At 35.2% G+C, this 22,574-nt stretch overlaps 1 protein-coding gene across 1 annotated transcript in view; it reads right to left on the bottom strand.

Annotated features, from left to right (window-relative positions):
- Positions 1 to 19,607, bottom strand: part of LOC126970349 (uncharacterized) — a 76,103-nt gene extending 56,496 nt beyond the window's left edge. Inside the window, exons 1-2 of the mRNA XM_050816203.1 lie at positions 19,463 to 19,607; positions 1,235 to 1,361 (exon numbers count right to left, since the gene is read on the bottom strand). Coding sequence (XP_050672160.1) covers positions 1,235 to 1,291 — 57 coding nt within the window. The 5' untranslated portion in view covers positions 1,292 to 1,361; positions 19,463 to 19,607. The remainder of the gene's footprint in view (positions 1 to 1,234; positions 1,362 to 19,462) is intronic.
- Positions 19,608 to 22,574: the final 2,967 nt, after the last annotated feature.

Genomic DNA, 22,574 nt, shown 5'->3' with positions numbered 1-22,574 from the left:
AGATTCAAGAACTTTATTTCTCCATAGAATTTAAAATATTCATAGTCAACAAGACAGTTGATACTATAAAAATCATAAAGGCATTTATTTTCTCAAAATTGATTCCTTTAGAATTCTTTTTGATGTCAATTCTAATACACTAGATACTACTACGCTTCGGAAACAAATGGCGCTCTGAGAGAGAAGAAGCGGCGAAAGAAGCTCTCCCAGCATTCTTTTTTTGCACTTCTTCAATAAAAATATACAATATTGTACAGTCATTTCTATCGCTATAAAATAATCATAATCTAGTCCCAGACTGTCCGAGCCATGTTTTTTATAAAACATTTAAATTTATTTATAGATAATGCCTGAACAGTGGCTGGGACTTTATTATAAAAGTGTATACATTTACCCTTAAAGCTATTATGTATCTTATTAAGCCTACTAGAATTAGTTTTTACTTTTATATAGAAACTTATTTTTTTTTTCTTTTGATTTATTGATGTATGACGTAATTTTACTAAAATTAGAAGTAAAGTAATGAGGTTATTTAGTGAAAACTTGTCTGTATTAAAACTACTTTAGAAAAATTACGTATAATATGAGCGCTTAAAGCATGTACATTTGGGTTGACCAAATTTTCTTTTGTTTCTTTATTATCAAATTCTACATGAGCCTAGTCAGGGTGAGCGTCTAATGAATATGAAATACGGAATATAAATAATATTCACCACAAAATGTAGTGCTTCGAGATTTGTGCTTTTGTTTTGTTGACCGTGAATTGTATTGTTCAAATAGCTTCATTGTCATTCAAATGACACTGGCCATTGTGGCAGATTAAAGTTTCATTCTTGCCATTATTTGTTCTGAATGAATTTAGACCAGGGATTAAATATGGTGCTTGTTTTAAATACTACGCAGATTTCTGCACGTGATTTGTCCGGGTAAAATTTGAGTTTATACGCGAATCAGCATCATGAAGAGATTTTTTTAAAGTAATAAACATTTTACCGCTTAAAGCTGTTGTTGCCTTTCAATAAATTCTTGGTAATGTTATGTGTGTTCAAAGGCATATTAGAGAATTCTTTAAAGATGTGTTAATCATAATGTAAGCACCAGGAATGAGTATAAACTATGCCTACTACTCGGTTCAGTCAGAATTCGTAATACAAATAATTCAGTCATTGAAATTTCATTACATATGATGATTCAAAGGGTCAAAACTAGTGTTTACTACATATGTTTGCGTTACCTTATCCACAGGCATGGAAGGGCAAGCTCTGCACAAGTTCCAGAAGGACCCGATCATCTGGGTGGCAGCCGGCGGGCACGCTTTACTTGCACGATCTCTACGCTCGCCTCACAGGCATGCGACGCTGCTGAAATTAGACGGAGATTTACATTTAATTGGAATATCGAAAGTATTATTTATTCTATTTCTGCCGTCATCAGTAATGTGTGAACATTACTTTGTTTCTCTCTCTGGTCTGAGGGGCCCACGTAGCTAGTGAAATTACTGGGCAAATGAGATTTAACATCTTATGTCTCAAGGTGTCAAGCGCAATTGTAGTGCCACTCAGAATTTTTGGGTTAAATATTTTCATAAAAAAATTCTTTATCTGTAATTATGCAATTCGTAAGCGCCGAAAAACATCAACAACCAATTTCTTTTTATTCCTTATTGTAACGAAAACGTACATCCTAACAACGGAATGAGCTTCCTTGCCCGCTCAGGCGCAATCATCACGGTGTTTCTACGAAGATTCGACATGGGTATCTTCAAAAAAATGTATAATAATAATATTGATACACTTTTACATACATTATCTTGCCCCAAACTAGACATAATCTGTACTATGAGTACAAGACAACGATATATTTAATACAAGATAATATAAAAATTCATGACTTAAAAAAGAAATATTCGAACCCAGGACCTCTAGCTGAGTGGGCAGGGTTACTATCCACTGTGATATATGGTATTTATAAAAGGCCGAATATGCTCATGCACCAGACGTATCACAGGTACCTGTGGTGTTGCAGGAGAATGTGGGCTGCAGTCGTCACTAACAATCATGACTCGTAAGCTCATTTGTCCTCCTCTTCCATAAAAAAAGAAATGCTACAGAACTATCAAAGTTTGGAGTCAAGACACTTGGTCCGTGGGGCCAAAAGACGCAGAGAATTGACAAAGTACTATCTACGCGCCTCAGTAGGACTACTGAAAACCTAAGCGCTGGCAGCTATTTCGCTCTACGGATCAGCCTAGTTATCCAACGCGGAAATGCGGCCAGTATTGTTTGTATACTTCCTCGTAGTAATAGATCTTACGTACTTTCCCTGAGGGGTTGAGTGGCAAAATTAGCCGCACACTCTACCACACCAAAAATTACCCCGTAGACGTTGAATTTCGGAAAATACCATGTTAACATATACCCATAGAAAATATATATGGCTTGTAGACAAACAGTGTCGATACGAATGAAAGCGAGAGAAAAGAACATCTCTAACAGAGATAGAAAACGAATGCGAATCTATTGTTACCGTAACCTGTTTTGATTAAGAAGTCGTAAGCAGTCAGCCACGCTTGGCATTAGCTTCTAAGTATTTTGAATAGTAAGTCTAGGGCTATACTGTATGTATAAGGGTTTGTGTGATAAAATGAGTGTCAATAAAAAGTCAAAAGGGGTTTGTGTGATCAAATGAGTGTCAATAAAAAGTTAATAGGGGTTTGTATGATCAAATGAGTGTCAATAAATAGTCAAAAGGAGTTTGTGTGATAAAATGAGTGTCAATAAAAAGTCAAAAGGGTTTGTGTGATCAAATGAGTTTCAATAAAAGTCAAAAGGGGTTTGTGTGATCAAATGAGTGTCAATAAAAAGTCACAAGGGGTTCGTGTGATAAAATGAGTGTCAAAAAAAAGTCACACGGGGTTTGAGTGATAAAATGAGTGTCAAAAAAAGTCGAAATCGGTGTGTGTGATAAAATTAGTGTCAATAAAAAGTCAAAAGGGGTTTGTGTGATCAAATGAGTGTCAATAAAAAGTCAATAGGGGTTTGTGTGATCAAATGAGTGTCAATAAAAAGTCAAAATGGGTTTGTGTGATAAAATGAGTGTCAATAAAAAGTCAATAGGGGTTTGTGTGATCAAATGAGTGTCAATAAAAGTCAAAATGGGTATGTGTGATAAAATTAGTGTCAATAAAAAGTCAAAAGGGGTTTGTGTGATCAAATGAGTGTCAATAAAAAGTCAATAGGGGTTTGTGTGATCAAATGAGTGTCAATTAAAAGTCAAAATGGGTGTGTGTGATAAAATGAGTGTTAATAAAAAGTCAAAAGGGGTTTGTGTGATAAAATGAATGTCAATAAAAAGTCAAAAGGGGTTTGTGTGATCAAATGAGTGTCAAAAAAAGTCAAAAGGGGTTTGTGTGTTTGATTCAGTTACAGTTTTGCAAGATTACTTACATTACATATTATTAAATGTCTTTTCAATCGAGCCAGCTTGACTCGCCGGACTTGGGAACGTGAGAACTTGTCTCTTGTTTCAGAGTTCGTTAGAAAATAATTACGAATAGTTAATTATTACAAATTCAATTCGTATTGATTTCAATAACATTAATCGTATGAAGACAAAAAGTGTTGGGTGTCTAGACTACATTCTATAATTTAACTTGTTTACAAAATTAATGTGTAATTTATTCACCCATCCATGAACGGTTCACTAAAACCATTGTGTAAATTACGTTTGATATTCCAGACTTGTTTATTGAATGAATTCGCAGAACCAACTCACATATTATTGTAAAACTGCAATATGGAAGGGTGCCAAATCAGAAAATGATTGCAATGTTCTGTACGGCTACGAAATACGTCATGTTAGTAATAAAGTTTTGACCGTTTGCAGGGATTGTAAAGTTGTTGCCAATGTTTTTTGAAAACTTTTAGAAATTTTTATTCGTGCATAGAAGTTTTATTGAATACTTATACAAAGTTAACTAATAAAAATATTCTATACTTTTCTGTTTTTGTTTTTAAATTTAAGTACAAACATTTCGGTAAGTCATCTTTGACACAAATTACTATGCGATGACATAAATCTGCAAAATGTAGATATTTTAAAAATTCTTTGATCAACACTTACTTATATTTCACTGTGTATTTACTATCTTGTTTTCTACGTTTCTCAGCCTACCTTTCTCATGTCAATCTATCTATCTATATATATAAAAATGAAGTGCTGTTCGTTAGTCTCGCTAAAACTCGAGAACGGCTGGACCGATTTGGCAAATTTAGGTCTTGAATTATTTGTGGAAGTCCAGAGAAGGTTTAAAAGGTGAATAAATAGGAAAATGCAGCTAAATTAAATAAAAACAAGACATTTGTTTTTCCTTTGATGTGTCCATACATAATTTCTATGGGAGAACTTATTGACGCACATTTATTTGACAGTTCTGCTGTGAAACAATTTCATTACGACAGCAGGGTGCATATTTTATGAAGTAATTTTTGATGTTATGATATATTATTGACAAATTCATATAAAAACATTATTTTATTTAATATATACAGAACAACGTCTGTCGGGTTCGCTAGTATTAAATATAACTAAGTTAGATTTTAAGATCTCATGTAAGTGAATTGTAATAATTCTTTATTCTTCTTCAGACAACAAAGTATGTACTATTTTTAGTTCGACGTATAAGACAGTAACAATACAGTGGAATACAAATTATTTCTATAAAATTTATTACTAGTTTTTACTCGCGGCTGCGCTCGCGTCGATAACCTTGAATAAGAGTCAAATATCACTGTAATCATACTAACATATTTTCCTTATTATTTTCAGCTTAGGATGTCAAAAGCATTTCAGAATTCTAAAATTCAACTAAATGAAAATAATATTATATTATATGAAATGCACAAAGATCCTCCTAAAGAGGTCTAAGATTACCTAGAAGCTTATCTATCTGTATGTATCTGTATGTATAGTTTCTACTATAATAATAATAATATTGACACACTTTTCACACAAATTATCTTCCCCTAAGTTAAGCATATATAGACTGTGTTATGGGTTACAAGACAATGATATATTTAATACAATATACTTACTTAAACATTCATAAATTTTTATAAACATGTAAACACTCATGATTCGGAAACAAACATCCATATTCATCATATAAATGCTTGCACCTACCGGGATTCGAACCCGGGACCTCTAGCTTAGTAGGTAGGATCGCTAACCACTCGGCTATACAGGTCGTCAACATACTATGAACATACTATTAATTGAAATACAGCTAGTTCGTGAGTAGTCGCCGAATAAATGTGAAAATGTTTACCTCACTACATAATTTTTTAAAGTTAAGTAGGCTAATGGGAAGTGAACCACGTTTTTTTTCATATTTTATTCAACATTATCAATATTAATCGTACATCGTCTAAAAACCTTGCTATCCCTTTCTTACTCCGGTCAATCTAGACAATCTTGAGAAAATAAGGGTCGAGACGTAATTGATACGCCCTGCCCATTACAATGCAGCGCCCCTCAGGATTCTTGAAATACCCAAAAAATCTGAGCGGCACTACAACTGCGAGACATAAGATGTCAAGTCTCATTTCCCAGTAATGTCACTAGCTACGGCACCCTTTGGACCGAAGCACAGTAATGCTTACACAATACTGCTTCACGGCAGAAATAGGCGCCGTTGTGGTACCCATAATCTAGCCCGCATCCTGTGAAAAGGAGCCTCCCACTGGTTAATCACAACAAGCTGAAAAATCATTAAAATTGTAGAAGACAAAAAAATTTACTCGGGGTCAAAGGTCAAAAATATAAGATTTTCGCGATTTTCAACAACACGGTTAGTTTTATCTTAAAGTACCTCAAATAAAAATTGTAGATCATAAAATTATCTATAAAAATGTATCAATACTTTTTTTCCTACGAGCCACCGTTTCTGAGATATAACGATTGAAAAAGTTGTAAAAGTTGTTATCGTCATAATACTCACACGTTTCCACGCTACCTAAGAGATACTTAGCGCGTTTTTTTATCGTTATATCTCAGAAACGGTGGCTAATAGAAAAAAAAGTATTGATAGTTTTATGACCTACCATTTCATTGAATTGACCGGACTATTCTAACAATCTATCGTAGCTTCCCACAACGGCGGCCGTGTATATAGGTACAATAATAATTATGAATACTTCGTGTTCCATTTAGAGAGGGATGAATCAAAATATATTTATTATACTGTCTCATTCGCACATGTCGCACGTGACCAGGATTTGGCCTGTAAACTCTATCTCCCTTATTCCTAATGGTCCGCTTACTTTAAACAGCCGCTAAGGAGTGTATTTTCTCATTCTGACTTAGGTCAATAGAAGAAGACAGAGTGAGAATTAGCAATGCTTTAAGTTAGCAGACTATTATGAATAAGGGGGTATATCTCTATTCCTACCGCTGAATTCCACCTTCGCACGACACGCCATAATTTACGATATCATCTCCACCATCTGGATGTGTGGCGTGGACCAACCAATCTGTGGAATGAGCTTCATTGCGCGGTATTTCCAGGGTCATACCACATGGGTGCCTTCAAAAAAGCGCGTACACTTTTCTAAATGGCAGGCAACGCTCCTGTGATTTCTCTGGTGTTGCAAGAGAATGTGGGTGGCGGTGATCACTTAAAACTCGTTTCTCCTCCTTTTCCATAAAAAACTCTGTACTGCAATCTGGATTGCGGTTTACGAGCGACTAAGAGCGTATCGCAGTAGTATTATATATTTGAAAATCAATAATTGGGAGTAATATACATTTGGTATGTAGTGTGTGGTACCTTTTCCCCCCATAAATTTGAATTAAAATAAACACATTCCGTGAAAAGATAGCCCTAAGACTTCAAAACAAATCATTTTTCAATAATGAACGCGTACTTCGAGAAACCGGGTTAAATTCCCTCTGAACTAAAGTTTAGCTTAAAAGCTAAAAGTTTTATTATAATTAAAATGATGGACGGCAATCCAAAACTGGAAAATCGGTTTATTTATTTATATTGTCAGACAATTCCTCAGAATTTCATTCTAGGAGCGACTCATCCTGTTCCAGATACACGCTAATCCGAGATCGAATGATAGGAAACAAGTTGGGAACAGTCGCGTCGTAGAACATGCTCCACTCGGGAACCACCTGAAAGCCCTGTAACTATCATTGTACTGGATTTTAATCCTTAGATCTATAGAGCGTACTAAGACTTTGCTCAGACTTTACTTAAGTAAAATTTTGTTGAGTGTGAAAAAATGTGAACTTGAGTTTTGCAATAGGGTGTCTTATCTTAAGCTCAGCATTATTTCAGCCGTCGAATGACTATAAATACGAAATCAATGATTATGCTAAGCATACATTCAGCTCAGTTTTACGTAAGTAAAGTCTAAGTAAAGACTAACTTCGCTCTATAGATCTCTAGCTGAGTGGTGATCGCCTTTCAATTTACTAACGTATAGACCAGTGGTTCCCAAACTTTTCTTGGACATGGACCACTTCTTTTTTTTTATTGTTAGCAGGGACCACGATGTACAAGAAAATAATCTGAATCAATCCGAAAATAGAATTTAATCAAAAATACTAATTAATCATTGAAAATTGGATTGCATTCAGGAAGAGTCTTCGAATCTAACGCCTGACGGTGGATGATACAATGCGTTGTTGTTGCCTTAGGATTCTTCTGTTTTACTAACGTTACCAGACCAGAGCGTGATTCCAACATTGCTGGCCAGAGCGACATCCGTAAGGAAGCCAAAGAGTTTCCCCCAGCTAATTTTTGAAAATATTCCGATATCGTGTTCATGACGTCCATACTTTTTGAAGTTGTTTCCAGTTCTCGTGCAATCATAATGTGCACGCATTGAATTTGGTTCGCGGTCCGCGGACCATTCGGACTCCTGCGGGCAACTGATTAGGAACCACTGGTACAGACGAACAACGCGTCCAAGAAAGAAGAACATGTCTTACGAAGATACAGAAAGATAGAAATATAAAACGAATCATTAGTTATCCATGTAACCATTTTTGATTGATAAGTCGTAAACAGTTACCTCGCTAGAAATAAGCTCCTTTATTTTTTGAACAAAAAGTAGCTGACTACTAGATTAACACACATTGACTAATCAAAAAAGGTTTTCTTAATGGAATAGGAGGACAAACGAGCGTACAGGTCACCTAGTATTAAGTGATCACCACCGCCCGCTTTCTCTTGCAACACTGGAGGAATCACAGGAGCGTTGCCGGCTTTTAAGGTGTCAGCACTTTTGAAGGTACGCATGTCGTATCGTATCGGAAACGCCGCACAAGGAAGCTCATTCCACAGCTTTGTAGTACGTGGAAGATAGTTCTTTGAAAACCGCACTGCGGATGACCGCTACACATCCAGATGGGGATGATATCCTTATTAGTGGCGGTCTATTGATGACGACCAGCCTCTTCGAAGCCAATTTGGCTTTGTCCTCCAGATGACTGCGGAATTGGTAATCGCTCTAGATTTGGAGACCTAGTATTCCAATACTAGGCGAGGCTTTAGGGGGGTGTGGTTGAAGAGCGGTGATAGGACAAATGGGGTTTTTTAGTGGTTTTTACTAAGATCTGTAAGAGCTGTCAGATCATCTATATATGCCAGTCTATATGTGGCAGTGTTACTCTAAATAGTGTACTATAAGTGTAAAACAACGTATTTTTCACCTCTCTATTGCACTTAGCGAAGCGAACACATTACAAAAATGCCTAACCTAGCTTTGATCTAGAGCAGTTCTCGTAGCAAAAATTTCGCTTGTATAACAGGACAAAAGTTAAAGACGAAATTGTTTCTTCAGTTTTAGTTTTCTGTAAACTTGGCAAGGGCTTACTGCAGTCAAGTCGAATGAGGTTAAAGTTGGGAACTCTGCCAACTTGTAGTAAATGCATAAATGAGGATACCTTTATTACTTGTACCTGGTATAATCTCATGTAATGATTATATAATCGGGGTGATACGGTTCACTTGTTGGTAGTTGTAATTAATGACGGTCTTACGGCCGTTCCCAATATACTATCTACAGATAGATACAAATTACTACCTTCTACTGTCAGTAATTAGCTGTCAATAATCTGAAGCTGTCCCAATATACCCCATAAGTCATTCTTATCGCCTTATATTTGGACGCGTGAATTGCAATTTCCATACAAACTTCTATCGGCAAGCTATACGTCTTCCCATTGACAGATAGCGTCAACGGATAAGGTGAATTACCGTGAATAGGTCTATTGGGACAGAAAAGTCAACGATAGTTATCTTACTAACGATTTTTATCAGATTATTAAGTAGGCCAAAACCGAAGATAGACTGAACATTGGGAACGGTCGTTAGCAAGTGGTCGTCATCTGTCCAAAACAGTGACGGTATAATCTGAACCGTAAAACATCACAACGAACGTGAAGTAATTGTAATTTCTACAAGTGTCAACAACTATATATTTAATACGATATTTATGCTTCATATGGCTCATTTCTACTCCTTCCACTGCCCTACAGCCAAATGCGCTCATGGATACGCTCTCACCAACAACCTACACAACAACCGATGGATAAATGTCTCAAGCTGTAGACAGCAGAAAGAAGCGATTCCTGCACTATCGCCCAAACTGCCATCTCGCTCGACTTATCAGCCAGAACAGACACGATATCCGATTCATGGTGGGAACCGTAATGAGACAGTCCTAAGTGCAGAGGTTGTTTGACCGAGGATGGAACAGTCACTCATGTAATCCTGCAATGTGCAGGCGTGGCCACCAACGGGCAAGAACAAAGTAAATACAAAGTTGCTGCGAGAAGTCTGCGAACACCGAAGGAGTATTTTTAAAGTTCTGGAAGGAGCTGGGCTGGTTGGAATGACTGGCAATCACTGCTCGCAAAATGGACCCAACTGAGTGGTTTAATTGCGAAAACAACTGCCAAACTGAATGATGACACATCGGAATTGAGCGATCGCCCATAGGTTATTTAATAATAAATCTTTATCCTGAGAAATTATAAAGCGACTATATTTTATTTTATTAAAAAAAAGAAGTTCGCTGAGTTTTTGGCGCCCGTTCTTCTCAGGTTTGAGGCATACATTTTCAATTGGGTGGTTAGTTTTAAATGTTCAAAAAGTGATTTTACCCGAGAATTGAGCAAGATATACCAAAATATACGATCCATGAGTACTCGATGGACATTGGCAAGAGACGACACCCGATATGTAGCGGGTTCGAAGAAGTTCGTTTTTAAATTGGCAGAAAAACGTTCCAAACCACAATCATGTTGAAATTGAGTTAAGAACACAAAACTGAGTAGTTTGATTGACGTGATTCATATTAACGGACTAACAAAAATTGGCAGCCTACTGTCACTTTTTAAATGACATCATGACTTAGTAGCCCAACCCACATGTATTGAATACACTAATATTTATACCCCCTTATTCATAATAGTCTGCTAACTTAAAGCATTGCTAATTCTCACTCTGTCTTCTTCTATTGACCTAAGTCAGAATGAGAAAAAACACTCCTAATCGGGTTTTTAAAGTTAGCGGACCATTATGAATAAGGGGGATAAACTTTAAAATCGAACTCCTTAAAGTTTGTGGCTTGGAACGTTTTTCAGGAACTAAGTCCAATTATAATTACAAATTTAATTGGTATATTTAATCCTAGAAGTGGGGGATATCACTTTAAAAAAATAACAAAATATTAAGTGATTTTAAATCAAATTTTCATTAAAATATTTGAATATAAATCACCCTTCTCTTTTGTGCCACACAGCTAAAGCCGAATATAAGCATATGTACATTCTGTCTCAAACTCTACTCAACAATCATACAAGTCAACTCTGAAAATAGGCTTCTTTCAGGCTGTATAATATCATGTACAAATTGACGTCTATTCAGAAGCTACAGAATTTCGCAAGCTTTAAATTATCACGCGGCTTATGAACCTATTATTGTCAGTTAAGGTTTGTGATATTCTGATGAGCTTTTATTCTGGAGTATTTTTTAAGCCCAAAATAATAAGTGAAGGATTTTTTTTGGGATTATAACTATTTTGTAACGGATCCGATTTGCAAAGCTTCCAAATTACCAAGATATTGATATTGTAATATTTGAGTATTTAATTTTAATATTCGACAATTTATTAGGTACTAACTAAAAATATAAAAAATTACTAATAATTTTTTTTTATTCATAAACTTTGATAGAGAAACCACACAGGAGCGTTGCCGGCCTTTTTGAAAAGTGTAAGTACTCGCATTTTTAAAACCACGCACAGGGAAGCTCATTCTATAGGTTGTAGTTTATAAGTAGCTTGACGAGTGGTGATGAAGCCTTTATGAATCACATAAAATGTATTTGGTGACTTAATTTTATTGCACGTTTTTATATTGTATTGTTTTGTAGCTAGTTGGAGTGGTAACTTTAAAATTCATTAAATTTTTTCGTTGTTACAAATATTAGATTTTTAGGACTTTAGGAAGTAACAGGTTTTGATGAACATGAGTGTGTTAAGAAAGTTAATTTGCGGAAATTCATAATTGTTTCTTCCAGAGCTTTTCTTGAGTGTTAATTCCGCTAAAATTTGCCTTTTACCAATTTGACATAAGGCCTTTTCAGGAGATTTCGACTCGCCGAATTCTGAAATGAGACGGTCTCGCTTCAGACACTCATAACATTTGGATTTGAGAGTGTTATTCACGAGATCAACGTATTTAAGATGAAAGTAAATCTGAATTCATTTAAGTTACATGATTGATTGATACTGGGTTTGTGTCACAAATCCCCCAGAAAATCTTATTTAAAAAATCAGATTACTAGCACTATTCAGACTGATAAAAGGAATGTTGAAAAAAATTACCAAAATGAGAAAAAAAAGGAATTATTGCCCTGCGTCAGTGTGGCCAAGACGACATGTAATGTAAAATGATTAAAGTAACTCAGTTTTAGAAGTTTACCATAAATAGTCATAAATTTAGCTTTACTCATTGGAATATAGTTGGCCATATCAGCTGCAGTGTTTATTTATATGATTTGACTAAATTTATTTAAGCTTATGTGAGTTGCGAAAATAAATCTTCCAGTATTTGTCCAATATATTTAAGTAAAATATTGTAAGTTTGTTAGTAATATATTGAATGTTTTAATTTGAATTTATATTGGCTCTTTTAAATTCTACCCCTATCGAAATGTTCCTTTGAATCCTACACTTCCCTGAATGAAAACCTGAGTGAAATAAATCTGAGATCTTAAGAAGCACTAAAGATGAGCTCGGATATTACGTTCACTATCGCCGAGAAAATCTTTAAAATCGAGGCTTACGGCGGCAATCGAGACGATTTGAAAGGATATTGAATTCCTGTATTACTCGAAGTTCCTATAGGTGCGTTTTTCAAGTTTTCATTTACAAACACGAGGGGCTTTAGTTACCGTTAGCTGATACCACTGCTGAGAAATGTAGTGGTCGCCACCAATCTATTTTTTTGAATAAGTTAAGACTTACTATCAAGTTTTTTTCAATCAAATCGAATTATATTAGTTCGCTTGAATTACTTTGTCTCAGGTTCTTGGCACATCATTTTAAGTGACATAGAAAAGGAGGGAGTTCCCATTTCGTTTACCATTGTTTGTATTTTATATTTTTTACCCTGATTTCTAATTTGAATTTGTTGAAATTAAGTCTGGTTTTAAAATGATTAACTGACGTTATTTGTCATAGCTTCTAGAAATTATAAAGCGTTTTTGGTTCTGATCGAAAAAAATAGCTTTTGATACAGAAAGTATTATTTGGTAAAGTGGAGCTGCTAGAGAGAACCACCAGAACTTTTAAAGTTCATAATTTATGGTGTATTGACAAGATAGTTAAAGGGCCACAATCAACCAAATTTAGAAGGAATAAAAAGGTACCATCGATCATTATAGCGATGTAGTGGTAAGATGAGCATCGGAACTTATTTGCTAGGCACGGCTTATTAGAAATGCAATGAGACAATTGTCTATTTCTATTACAATCTTTTCAGGATATTCTCGAAGTCTTCTTGTCTGAAAGTTCGCGCGTTTTGTTCGAAATTTATTGCCTCGCACAGCCACTTTGTGGAATCAACTACCGGCAGCGGTGTTCCCGAACAGATACGACTCAGGGACCTTCAAGAAAAAAGCATTCTCCCACCTTAAGGGCCGGCAACGCATTTCTTGACACACCTGTTGTTGCGGATGTCCATGGGCGGTTGCCTCACCTCTCCCCATCCCGTGAGCCTCTTGCCCGTTTGCCCCCTCTCATATAAAAAAAAGTATGTGTATGAGAAAGTGTCCTATGATATTGATGACAGATGAAATATGAGAGGAATAGACAATAACACATGTTTATTTATTTATTCGGACAACTTACAAATAATGCTCTTTACAAATAATAATATGAATAGGAGTTAAATCATTCACAAGGACCACTGCATTCATAAGTTAAAACGACGGTTTATGAAACTATTGTAAATTTTACAATTGAAAAACTTAAATAAACAAGTATTAAAATCTTATATATAAAATGTATTGTGAAAACTATTGGTTATTTGAATTCACAATAAAGATATATATAGCTTGATGACAATTGATACTAAGTGTTTGCCAATATAATAATTAAATAAATATGAAACTTAAACTTACTTAAATATGAATATTAAACAGCTAATCAAGCAGGCTTCAGGAAAACTGGCTTCACCATAGATGAAATTCACACAGTTAAACAAGTTCAGTTCCGTAACATGGACTGGCATGACTTTGATCTCAGTATTGATGATATCCGACTGAGCCACCTTCTTTTGGTTAATGACTAATTCTTTTTAACACACACTAAAACACCCTCTAAAATATAGTTCAAGAATCTACAGTAAAGAGCTTGACAGCAGGATAGGGCTATTGATAAAAAATGTTGAAACAAAAATTGTGCAAATGGTAAAGAGGTCAACTCATGAAAAATAATACCTTGGAATATGAGGAGTTTATTTACTACGAAAAAATTAGCAATCATTATGACTAGATCACGCAATAAATATAAGTTCTCGAGAATAGCAAACAGATGGAAAAATATTGATCAATGAAATACTAGTTACATTAACAGAGAAAAAGCAACGAAATTTTTTAATAAAAAGTGAAAAACAAAATTTTATGAACGATGCGGTACTCGAATCCACGACCTCCGGCGTGCCGTGCTCTAACCAACTTGTTTTTCATTAATCCTAGAAGTGAGGGTTATCACTTTAAAAACATAACATATTGTTTAAAATGTGGTAATATTCTTCATGTGGGACATATTATGGTTCTTCATAATTCATAACTTCTTGGGTCTTTACCAATAATCACAGGAAAAGTGTCTGATCGTCTGAAACATTCTTATAAGGAATTATAAAATTTAAGTGCTGGACAGGAAAGACTTATGGATTGTACTGTGATACCTGTGATACTCCTGATGTGATTATATGGATACTCCTATCGCACATGCTACGTAAGGAAGAAAAGTGGAGCTATGAGAGGAAGAAATTTCAGACACTGCGAAGACTCACTATAAAGGACAGCATGAGCAAGAAGGAGACATGTTGCAATTGACCGTTTACAGTGGAAATAGTTGAAGTAGGTTTTTACAGACACACTAGAGATGATTTTGTTTCAAGCACTAGATAAGAGTATATTATTTGATTACAATTAAATTTCACAATTATGTAGACATAAAGATTACATAGATAAGAGAGAGAGTGCCATTAATCGCCGCAAAGAAAAGGTATTATATCTTTTACTGGTTTATTTTATGTCTGCACATAATAGATATTGAAGAAAAATTGTATTTGAAGAATTCTTACTCCTTTTCTCAAGGGTGCCTTAACTTAGAAGAACACACAACAATTAAAGTTCGAGAAATGTTCTTATATGAAATTCATTGCTAGAGGAATAAACTTTGTATGCGAGGATTTATTTCTGGCTTTTCGAAAACTATGGCAATTTATCGCATCTTCTGGTCAAATATATTTGATTTATTAGGAAAATTCTTCTAGTTTGTTTGTCGTAAATATTACAAGAGCCGAAATACCATTAAAATAAGTTTTATACATGGAAATGATAAGTAATGTATAAGTAAAGGAATTTTGAAGGAAGATTAGTACGTCTTGTAGATGACTACTAACTAAATTAATTCTATCTTTATCATGGTGCCATGGTGTAATTGCTCGTGGTCGCTCTGAGGGTAATGGAGAGGGCTATGCTTCGCGTTTCTCTACGAAATCAGAAAAGGGAGATACTAGGAGGACCAATGTCACTGACATAGCCCGGATTATTGTGAAACTGAAGTGGTTGTGGGCCGGGCACACAGCTCGAAGGAAAGATGGTCGTGGAGGCAGCCAAGTCTTCGAAAAGCGACCACATTCTGGAAACAGTATTGGTAGGCCGCCAATCAAGGGCCGATAATCTGGTCAAGAATGCCGGAATAGATTAGATGAAAGCAGCGTCGTGGAGAACTTTGTGGGAGGCATTTGTCCAGCAGTGGACGTCTTTCGGCTGACATCATGATGTCATCTACTTTTATATGACGCTCTTACGGTTAAGGATATTGTGATAAATCCTATATACACTTGACGAGATATTCGAAGGTTGTATAAGGGCTGGAACCTCGGGTGTCTTCACGCAACAGGCGCACATCGAGTTGCGGAAAAGAGCTCGTGAATATCTTCATCTAAGTTTGTTAGACTTGTACTGTATTGTACTAAAACTTTAAAAGAAAATATTTTTACTGAATTAATTTAAATTATGAAGAATAGAAATTATTTATTATATTTCTTTTGCGGATGATCTCTTGATTACCTTGTATTAGTGTAAATGGATTACCACGTGGTTAACTCAGAAACATGGATACTCCTTTAAGTTAAGGTTAAGAAAAGGTTTTTTGAGACTGACAAAGGACAGGTTTTAGCTAGCCTGTATACTCAGATATCATCATCATCTAACGTTACCGTTACGTAAAGAAGTAAACTCAGTTTACAAGTCGTGTAAAAAGATTTGTAGCTCTTCGCATTTCAACGACACAAATTGAGTGCTGTTTTTGGTTCATATTCCATAACGGCCGTTCCCAATATTCAGTCTATCTGTTACTTCAGATAAAAATCGTAACTATCGTTGACTTTTCTGTCCCAATAAACTTATCGACGGTAACTCACCTTATCTGTACACGCTATCTGTCAATGGGACGACGTATAGCTTACCAGCGATAGAAGTTTGTATTGATATTGCAATTGGGACAGCTTCAGATTATTGACAGCTAATTACTGACAGTAGAATAGACGATACAGACAGTAGATCTGTAGATAGTATATTGAGAACGGCCGTTAGTCGTCTCAATACATAGTCCGTGATCATGCGAATTTTGTCTCTATAAAGCACAGCTATGAAGACAGTCAGCTAACACTTGTTTATAGCGCCATAAACTCAGTGTCTTTATGTTCAAACTGTCCTGTGTTCAGGTGGACAAAATGCAAACTACAGCTGCGGGTAGCTACGAAATTTGTTAATTTGAAAACATCATTTTGTCATCGTTTTGTTTCTTGTGAAAGTGCAAATAAAATGCTAAATTTTCTAATCTAATGAGATAAACCCCGAATGCATAATTGTAGACGTAAAACATATTTTTATGACTAACACTGGTAAACACATTTACCAGTGGGAGGCTCCTTTGAACAGGATGCCGGCTAGATTATGGTACAACGGCGCCTATACTACCGTGAAGCAGTAATGTGTAAGTATTACTGTGTTTCGGTCTGAAGGGCGCCGTCGCTAGTGAAATTACTGGGCAAATGAGACTTAATATCTAACGTCTCAAGGTGACGAGTGCAATAGTCAGAATTTTTGGGTTTTTCAAGAATCCTGAGCGGCACTGAGTTGTATTGAGTAACGCGTATCAATTACCATCAGCTGAACCTCTTGATAATCTCGTCCCTTATTTTCTTAAAAAAAATAATTGTCCTGTTTATGTGGTGTTATTTTAAAGAATCATTGAATTGTACAAAAAAATGTTATTATTCATTTACTTATAAATGTCAGCTACGTGACATATTTTACGACAAGTAAACTTAGTTACGGAAGCTCGTTTACAATGTTGTAAAGTTATGATCAAGCAAATATTTAGAGAGCACAGTTTTCTATAAACTATTTGTTAAGCTATTTAGTTAATAGGGAAACTAATTGGACTTTACTTCTTAAGAATCGATTTTGAGAGAAAGAATAGAATAAAGTTATGCCTAAAAGGGGCGAGTTCCGTTACTTGTCTCTTTGGGATTATACAGTTTATTTTACTTTTAAATTTAAGATGGCCGTTTTGTTTAGATGAGGGCTGTGCAAGACCGCTCGTCATGGCGGTCTTTGGGGAGGCCTTTGTCCAGCAGTGGACGTCTTCCGGCTGAAATCATTTCAGAAGAGAATGCGAAGATAAAGAATATTCAAAAGATGTGCAATATATTCATTGCAACAGTTGACAGACCGAATTTGGGATCATAATTTAAATAAATTCAAAATGGATACCGCGCAAAATTATGATTACATATGCATATAATTTTTGAGTTTTTACTTATTTAGGATCTTCAACATAATTAGTTTTTATACTTTAAGTAATATTTTATTTAAATATATGTGTAACACTTGTGCTAATCAAAGAAAGTGCTATCTTAAGGATATTCACTACTTCGTACTTTGCAAAATGTTTCAAAAATTATCATTTAAACTAAATAACCATATGAGTCGTATGTACGAGTAATTACATGAAAGAATACTAAATTAATAATTGCTGATTGTTACTTACATATTATATAAGCGATTTAGGTATGATATTCATAACAGCGCCGCAAAACCTTACTAGCAGACCATCTCTCACAATCCCTATTAAAAGGAGTTTAGTAAAAAGGGTATGATTGCAATCTTTTAAAAAAAGCAGGTTTGCCACAAAGGCCCTTAATATTACAAATAGATTTCTCAATCAACTCACATCCAGCACAGTTGTGACCTTGTATAAACGTTCTGATCTGATTTAAATAAGACATGTTATTTGTAACCTTTCTATTTGTGACAAACTTGTTCTAATATTGACCCCTTTTTTCTTTTAAGCTAATGCAGCTATGATTTCAGTAAGACCGTGGAATTGGCAATCGCTCAAGAATTCGACACCCAGTATCCCGATACTATACGCAGCATTAAGGGGTCTGTTTTGAAATTGGACTCGATAAAAGAAACAATATCTTCCAGTACTGGTTAATGATTCCCAAAATAGACGTCTATGGCCGATTTGTTCGTCATGTCCAGAACTGTTATCTGCATAACAATGTATGTAGGAGGAATCCAACTTATCGCTGATACAGAAGAAACAGTGCAGGAAATATCACACAGACTCGGGGACTCCAGCGTTCACGGACTTCGAGGTCTATCAATATCCGTCGGTGACTTCTTGTATACTGCACCTAGTCAGGAAGTTGGTGGTCCAACAAACCCTCGGTAAGCTTGATGGAAAACGGCGTAGTAGCCGCACCCATGAACTACCAGAACAATTTTTAGTGGTGTTCATATTTTATTGTGATTTATTATTGAAGATTGTATCGATTTATGATCATTTCGGTTAGAAATTCCTGAAGATAATATTGTGGTACGTCCTTTTGTCTAATTATATTTAACTCTAATAATCTAATTCTATTATAACAAAGGATAATCATTGTCCTGAGCATAGAGAAATGGAAAATCAATTTCATTAAAGAATGATTAATGATATCTCCAGTTGTAATCAGGTCACGCATAAACTTTATAGTTTGTTTGTCACGTTCACTATTTAATCACTAGAAAGGGCCATTAGCAAGATATTACTTAGAGACCACGAGAGCCAGGACTAATGACGTCATTGCCTAACGATCCGTGACGTCACATCCTGCGATTTATCTCAGTCTCAGATGAGGCCTTCGTCTCGAAAGATTTGATCACCAGGTTCTCAAAATGAACGTTTTTCATACAGTGAGGACTAAGGTTTATAAACAGAATTTGGCTATGGCGAAGGTGGTACGTATAATATTTTTTAAAATAATATTACCTAGCATTATCAAAGAGTATTTAATGTCCATAAGCAGTTGCTTTTTATGAGATATAAGTGTCAAAAAATAAAATAATATTGTCAATAATCAGTATATTAGTATACAGTTAATTGTTTGATAAGTAATTGAATTTGTGTATTATGATCAGCTGATTAATTGATTTGTCAAGGATTTTTCTTTAAGTAGCAATGTGCTATTTACCTATTTCTACATTTACAACTTAAATTTATAATTTGTAAATAAAATTTAAATGACAGTTAAAAGTGGAGAGTCAAAATGTAAATATGAATTTGTGAAAGGTTAAAATAAAAATACTCACGATTATCCCCAGCACGAATTACACAAAAACGAAACGCGAAAATTATTCCGAATGAAAAGCTTGATTTTAAAATAAACCGAAGCTGTTTTATATCGCGAAGCGGCACTGGTGTGTTTTTCGATGAAGGCACCGGCTTGTCGGGCGACTGCCGCAAACTCTGCGAAAAATCAATATCAACCCCCACGGAGTTGTCCGCATGCGGAACTCGGCTAAAAACCAACACTCCTTACCCATTTCCTAGTTATGTAACGTTGATCGAAAGAGACAAGTATATATTTCACGCAACACCTTATAAACAACCCTTCGCAACGCGCCAATAAGACTCATCAAAATGGCGGATTGACTTTGACATTTTGGCGCGAAATATGACGTTTATGTCAGAATTGCGATTCCAATTGCTTTTCAATCGATATGATCGCTTCATTACCATTTGATGGTAATGGAATTGATGTTTGATGTAACCTTGGTTCCACGTTAATTCTTTGTTCGTAATACACGATAAAATGGCCTGTCATTTCATGCGAAAGCAGTACTTTTTTCGCAGTTCATCGATCTTTGCTTACTTTTTATATTATGCCGTCATCTTTATTCCGAGGTTCCTGTAGATACAAAAACTGAGCATGTTTTTTTGGCGACCGTCGTAGTGTTAGTAAGATTAAGTATTATAGCACCGAAACTATTAACTGAACAATTGAAAGTAAGACGGAAAACGGATGGCGTAACTAATTCTGCATTAGGTGACCAGTAGGTAGGTATGTTTTCGAAAGTATGTCGTAAAAAGACGTGTTTTGAAGTAAGCTTAATGAAACTAAGATCATGTGTGTGAAATAAGTGTTAATATATAATATATTTATATACATATAATATTGGAGTGTCTGTTTGTAATATTGAAATAACCGTTTTATACTACATATATATGAATATATATACGGTACATACACCAAAATAACATTTTTTACAATTTTTTGCTATCAGTTTGTTCCGGCTAATCTGTGAAATGGCTGGACCGATTTTGACGGGACTTTTATTGGCAGGTAGCTGATGTAATAAGGAGAAACTTGGGCTACGTTTATTTTAGAAAAATAAAGTAATTTTGCAATATTTAAGAAACCGTTTAACTCCATAAATAATTTATATGGCAAAACAACGTTTTCCGCGTCAGCTAGTATTTATATAAGTCCGTCCGTCTGCCTGTCTGTCAAGACCCTTTATCTCGGGAACGCGTGGAGGTATCGTATTGAAATTAAAAAGATATACTCAGATCTACAGTCTCTTGAAGCTGTTAAAAAAATATAAAGAAACGGGGTCTTTTTGCAAGGTATGGTGGTCAAAACTTTGAATTGAGTTAACCGTTTTTTTTTATGGAATAGGAGGACAAACGAGCGTACGGGTCACCTGGTGTTAAGTGATCACCGCCGCCCACATTCTCTTGTAACACCAGAGGAATCACAAGAGCGTTGCCGGCCTTTAAAGAAGGTGTACGCGCTTTTTTTGAGAGTACCCACATCGTAACGTCCCGGAAACACCGCACAAGGAAGCTCATTCCACAGCTTTGTAGTACGAGGAACAAAGCTCCTTGAAAACCGCACTGTGGAGGACCGCCACACATCCAGATGGTGGGGATGATATCCTAACTTGTGGCGTGTCGTGCGAAGGTGTCATGAAGTATCGAAAGTTCATTTTTGGTTCGTTTATTTGCAAAAGCTTAAACAGATCATTTTTTTGATGTATGTTTTGGATTTATGACAAAGAAGCCCAAAATAAATTTTCCCTTTTCTTTAAGTATAGGTAGATGTCTAATAATATAATGTACTTACCTACAAATTTGTACGGAACCCTCTGTTGTTGAGTCTTGACTCGCACTTGTTCGGTTTTTTAACTTACTCGTGAGGCGTAAGGCTGGGAGTATTCAAAATAAAATACTTTTATTCAAAATAGGATATGAAATCTTTTATTCAACGTGAAAAACAACCATCCATTCGAAAATATATATAATCAGCCTCAAACTTGAACGAAAAAACTCAGAAAAACGAGAACCAAGAAACTCAGCGGACTTCTTTTTATCTTCATTTCAGCAACATACATTTGTATCATCAGTAGAGCAATTTGAAGAATAACAAAAGTGATAAATTATGCGAATTATTCTTTTTAATCGTGAAAAGTAGTGAAATAAGCCAAACGCATATATCTCATCTGTTTAAGTTTACCATTAAACTCTAAACTAAGGCTAAACTACAAATCCTATGGCAAAAAATTATATTTTCACATAACGTCAAAGTTTATGTGAAAAATTCAAAAAACCAAGTTTTTGGTTTTTTATTTTTATCTTTTACTAAACAAAAATTTTTTCTACGAAATTTTGTAAAAAGTTTGGCATAAAAGGCATAAAAGGCATTTATTTTCTCAAAATTGATTCCTTTAGAATTCTTTTTGATGTCATTTCTTATACTACTAGATACTACTACCGCTTCGGAAACAAATGGCGCTCTGAGAGAGAAGAAGCGGCGCAAGAAACTCTCCTAGCATTCTTTTTTTTTTGCGCTCTTTTCAATAAAAATATACAATATTGTACAGTTGCTATAAAATAATCACAATCTAGTCCCAGGCTGTCCGATCATTTAGATATTCAGCAGTGGAGTAATAGGATTTACGACAGAGCCATTTTTTTATAAAACATTTAAATTTATTTATAGACAATGCCTGAACAGTGGCTGGGACTTTATTGTAGAAGTGTATACATTTACCCTTAAAGCTATTATGTATCTTATGAAGCCTACTAGAATTAGTTACAAGCAATCCCTTATTTCTAGTGTTATAATAATGAAAATCACTATTAAGAGCAAAAAGGTGACGATTTTTGTGAACATATATTAAATTTTCATAAATGTACTGACAATAAACAGTCATAATATTTATTTCTTTAAATTTTTCTTTGAGAGACTGTCTATAACCAAGCTGATATATAGCACGAACAGCTCTCTTTTGCAGAGCAAACACTATATCAATGTCAGCAGCATAACCCCATAGTAATATACCGTTCGTCATGATGCTGTGAAAATAACTAAAGTACACTAATCTAGCGGTCGCAACATTCGTGTACTCTCTAATCTTT

The sequence above is a fragment of the Leptidea sinapis genome, chromosome 20, assembly GCF_905404315.1.
Source record: "Leptidea sinapis chromosome 20, ilLepSina1.1, whole genome shotgun sequence".
NCBI classification, from domain to species: domain Eukaryota; kingdom Metazoa; phylum Arthropoda; class Insecta; order Lepidoptera; family Pieridae; genus Leptidea; species Leptidea sinapis.
This window is presented reverse-complemented; position numbering and strand designations above follow the sequence as displayed.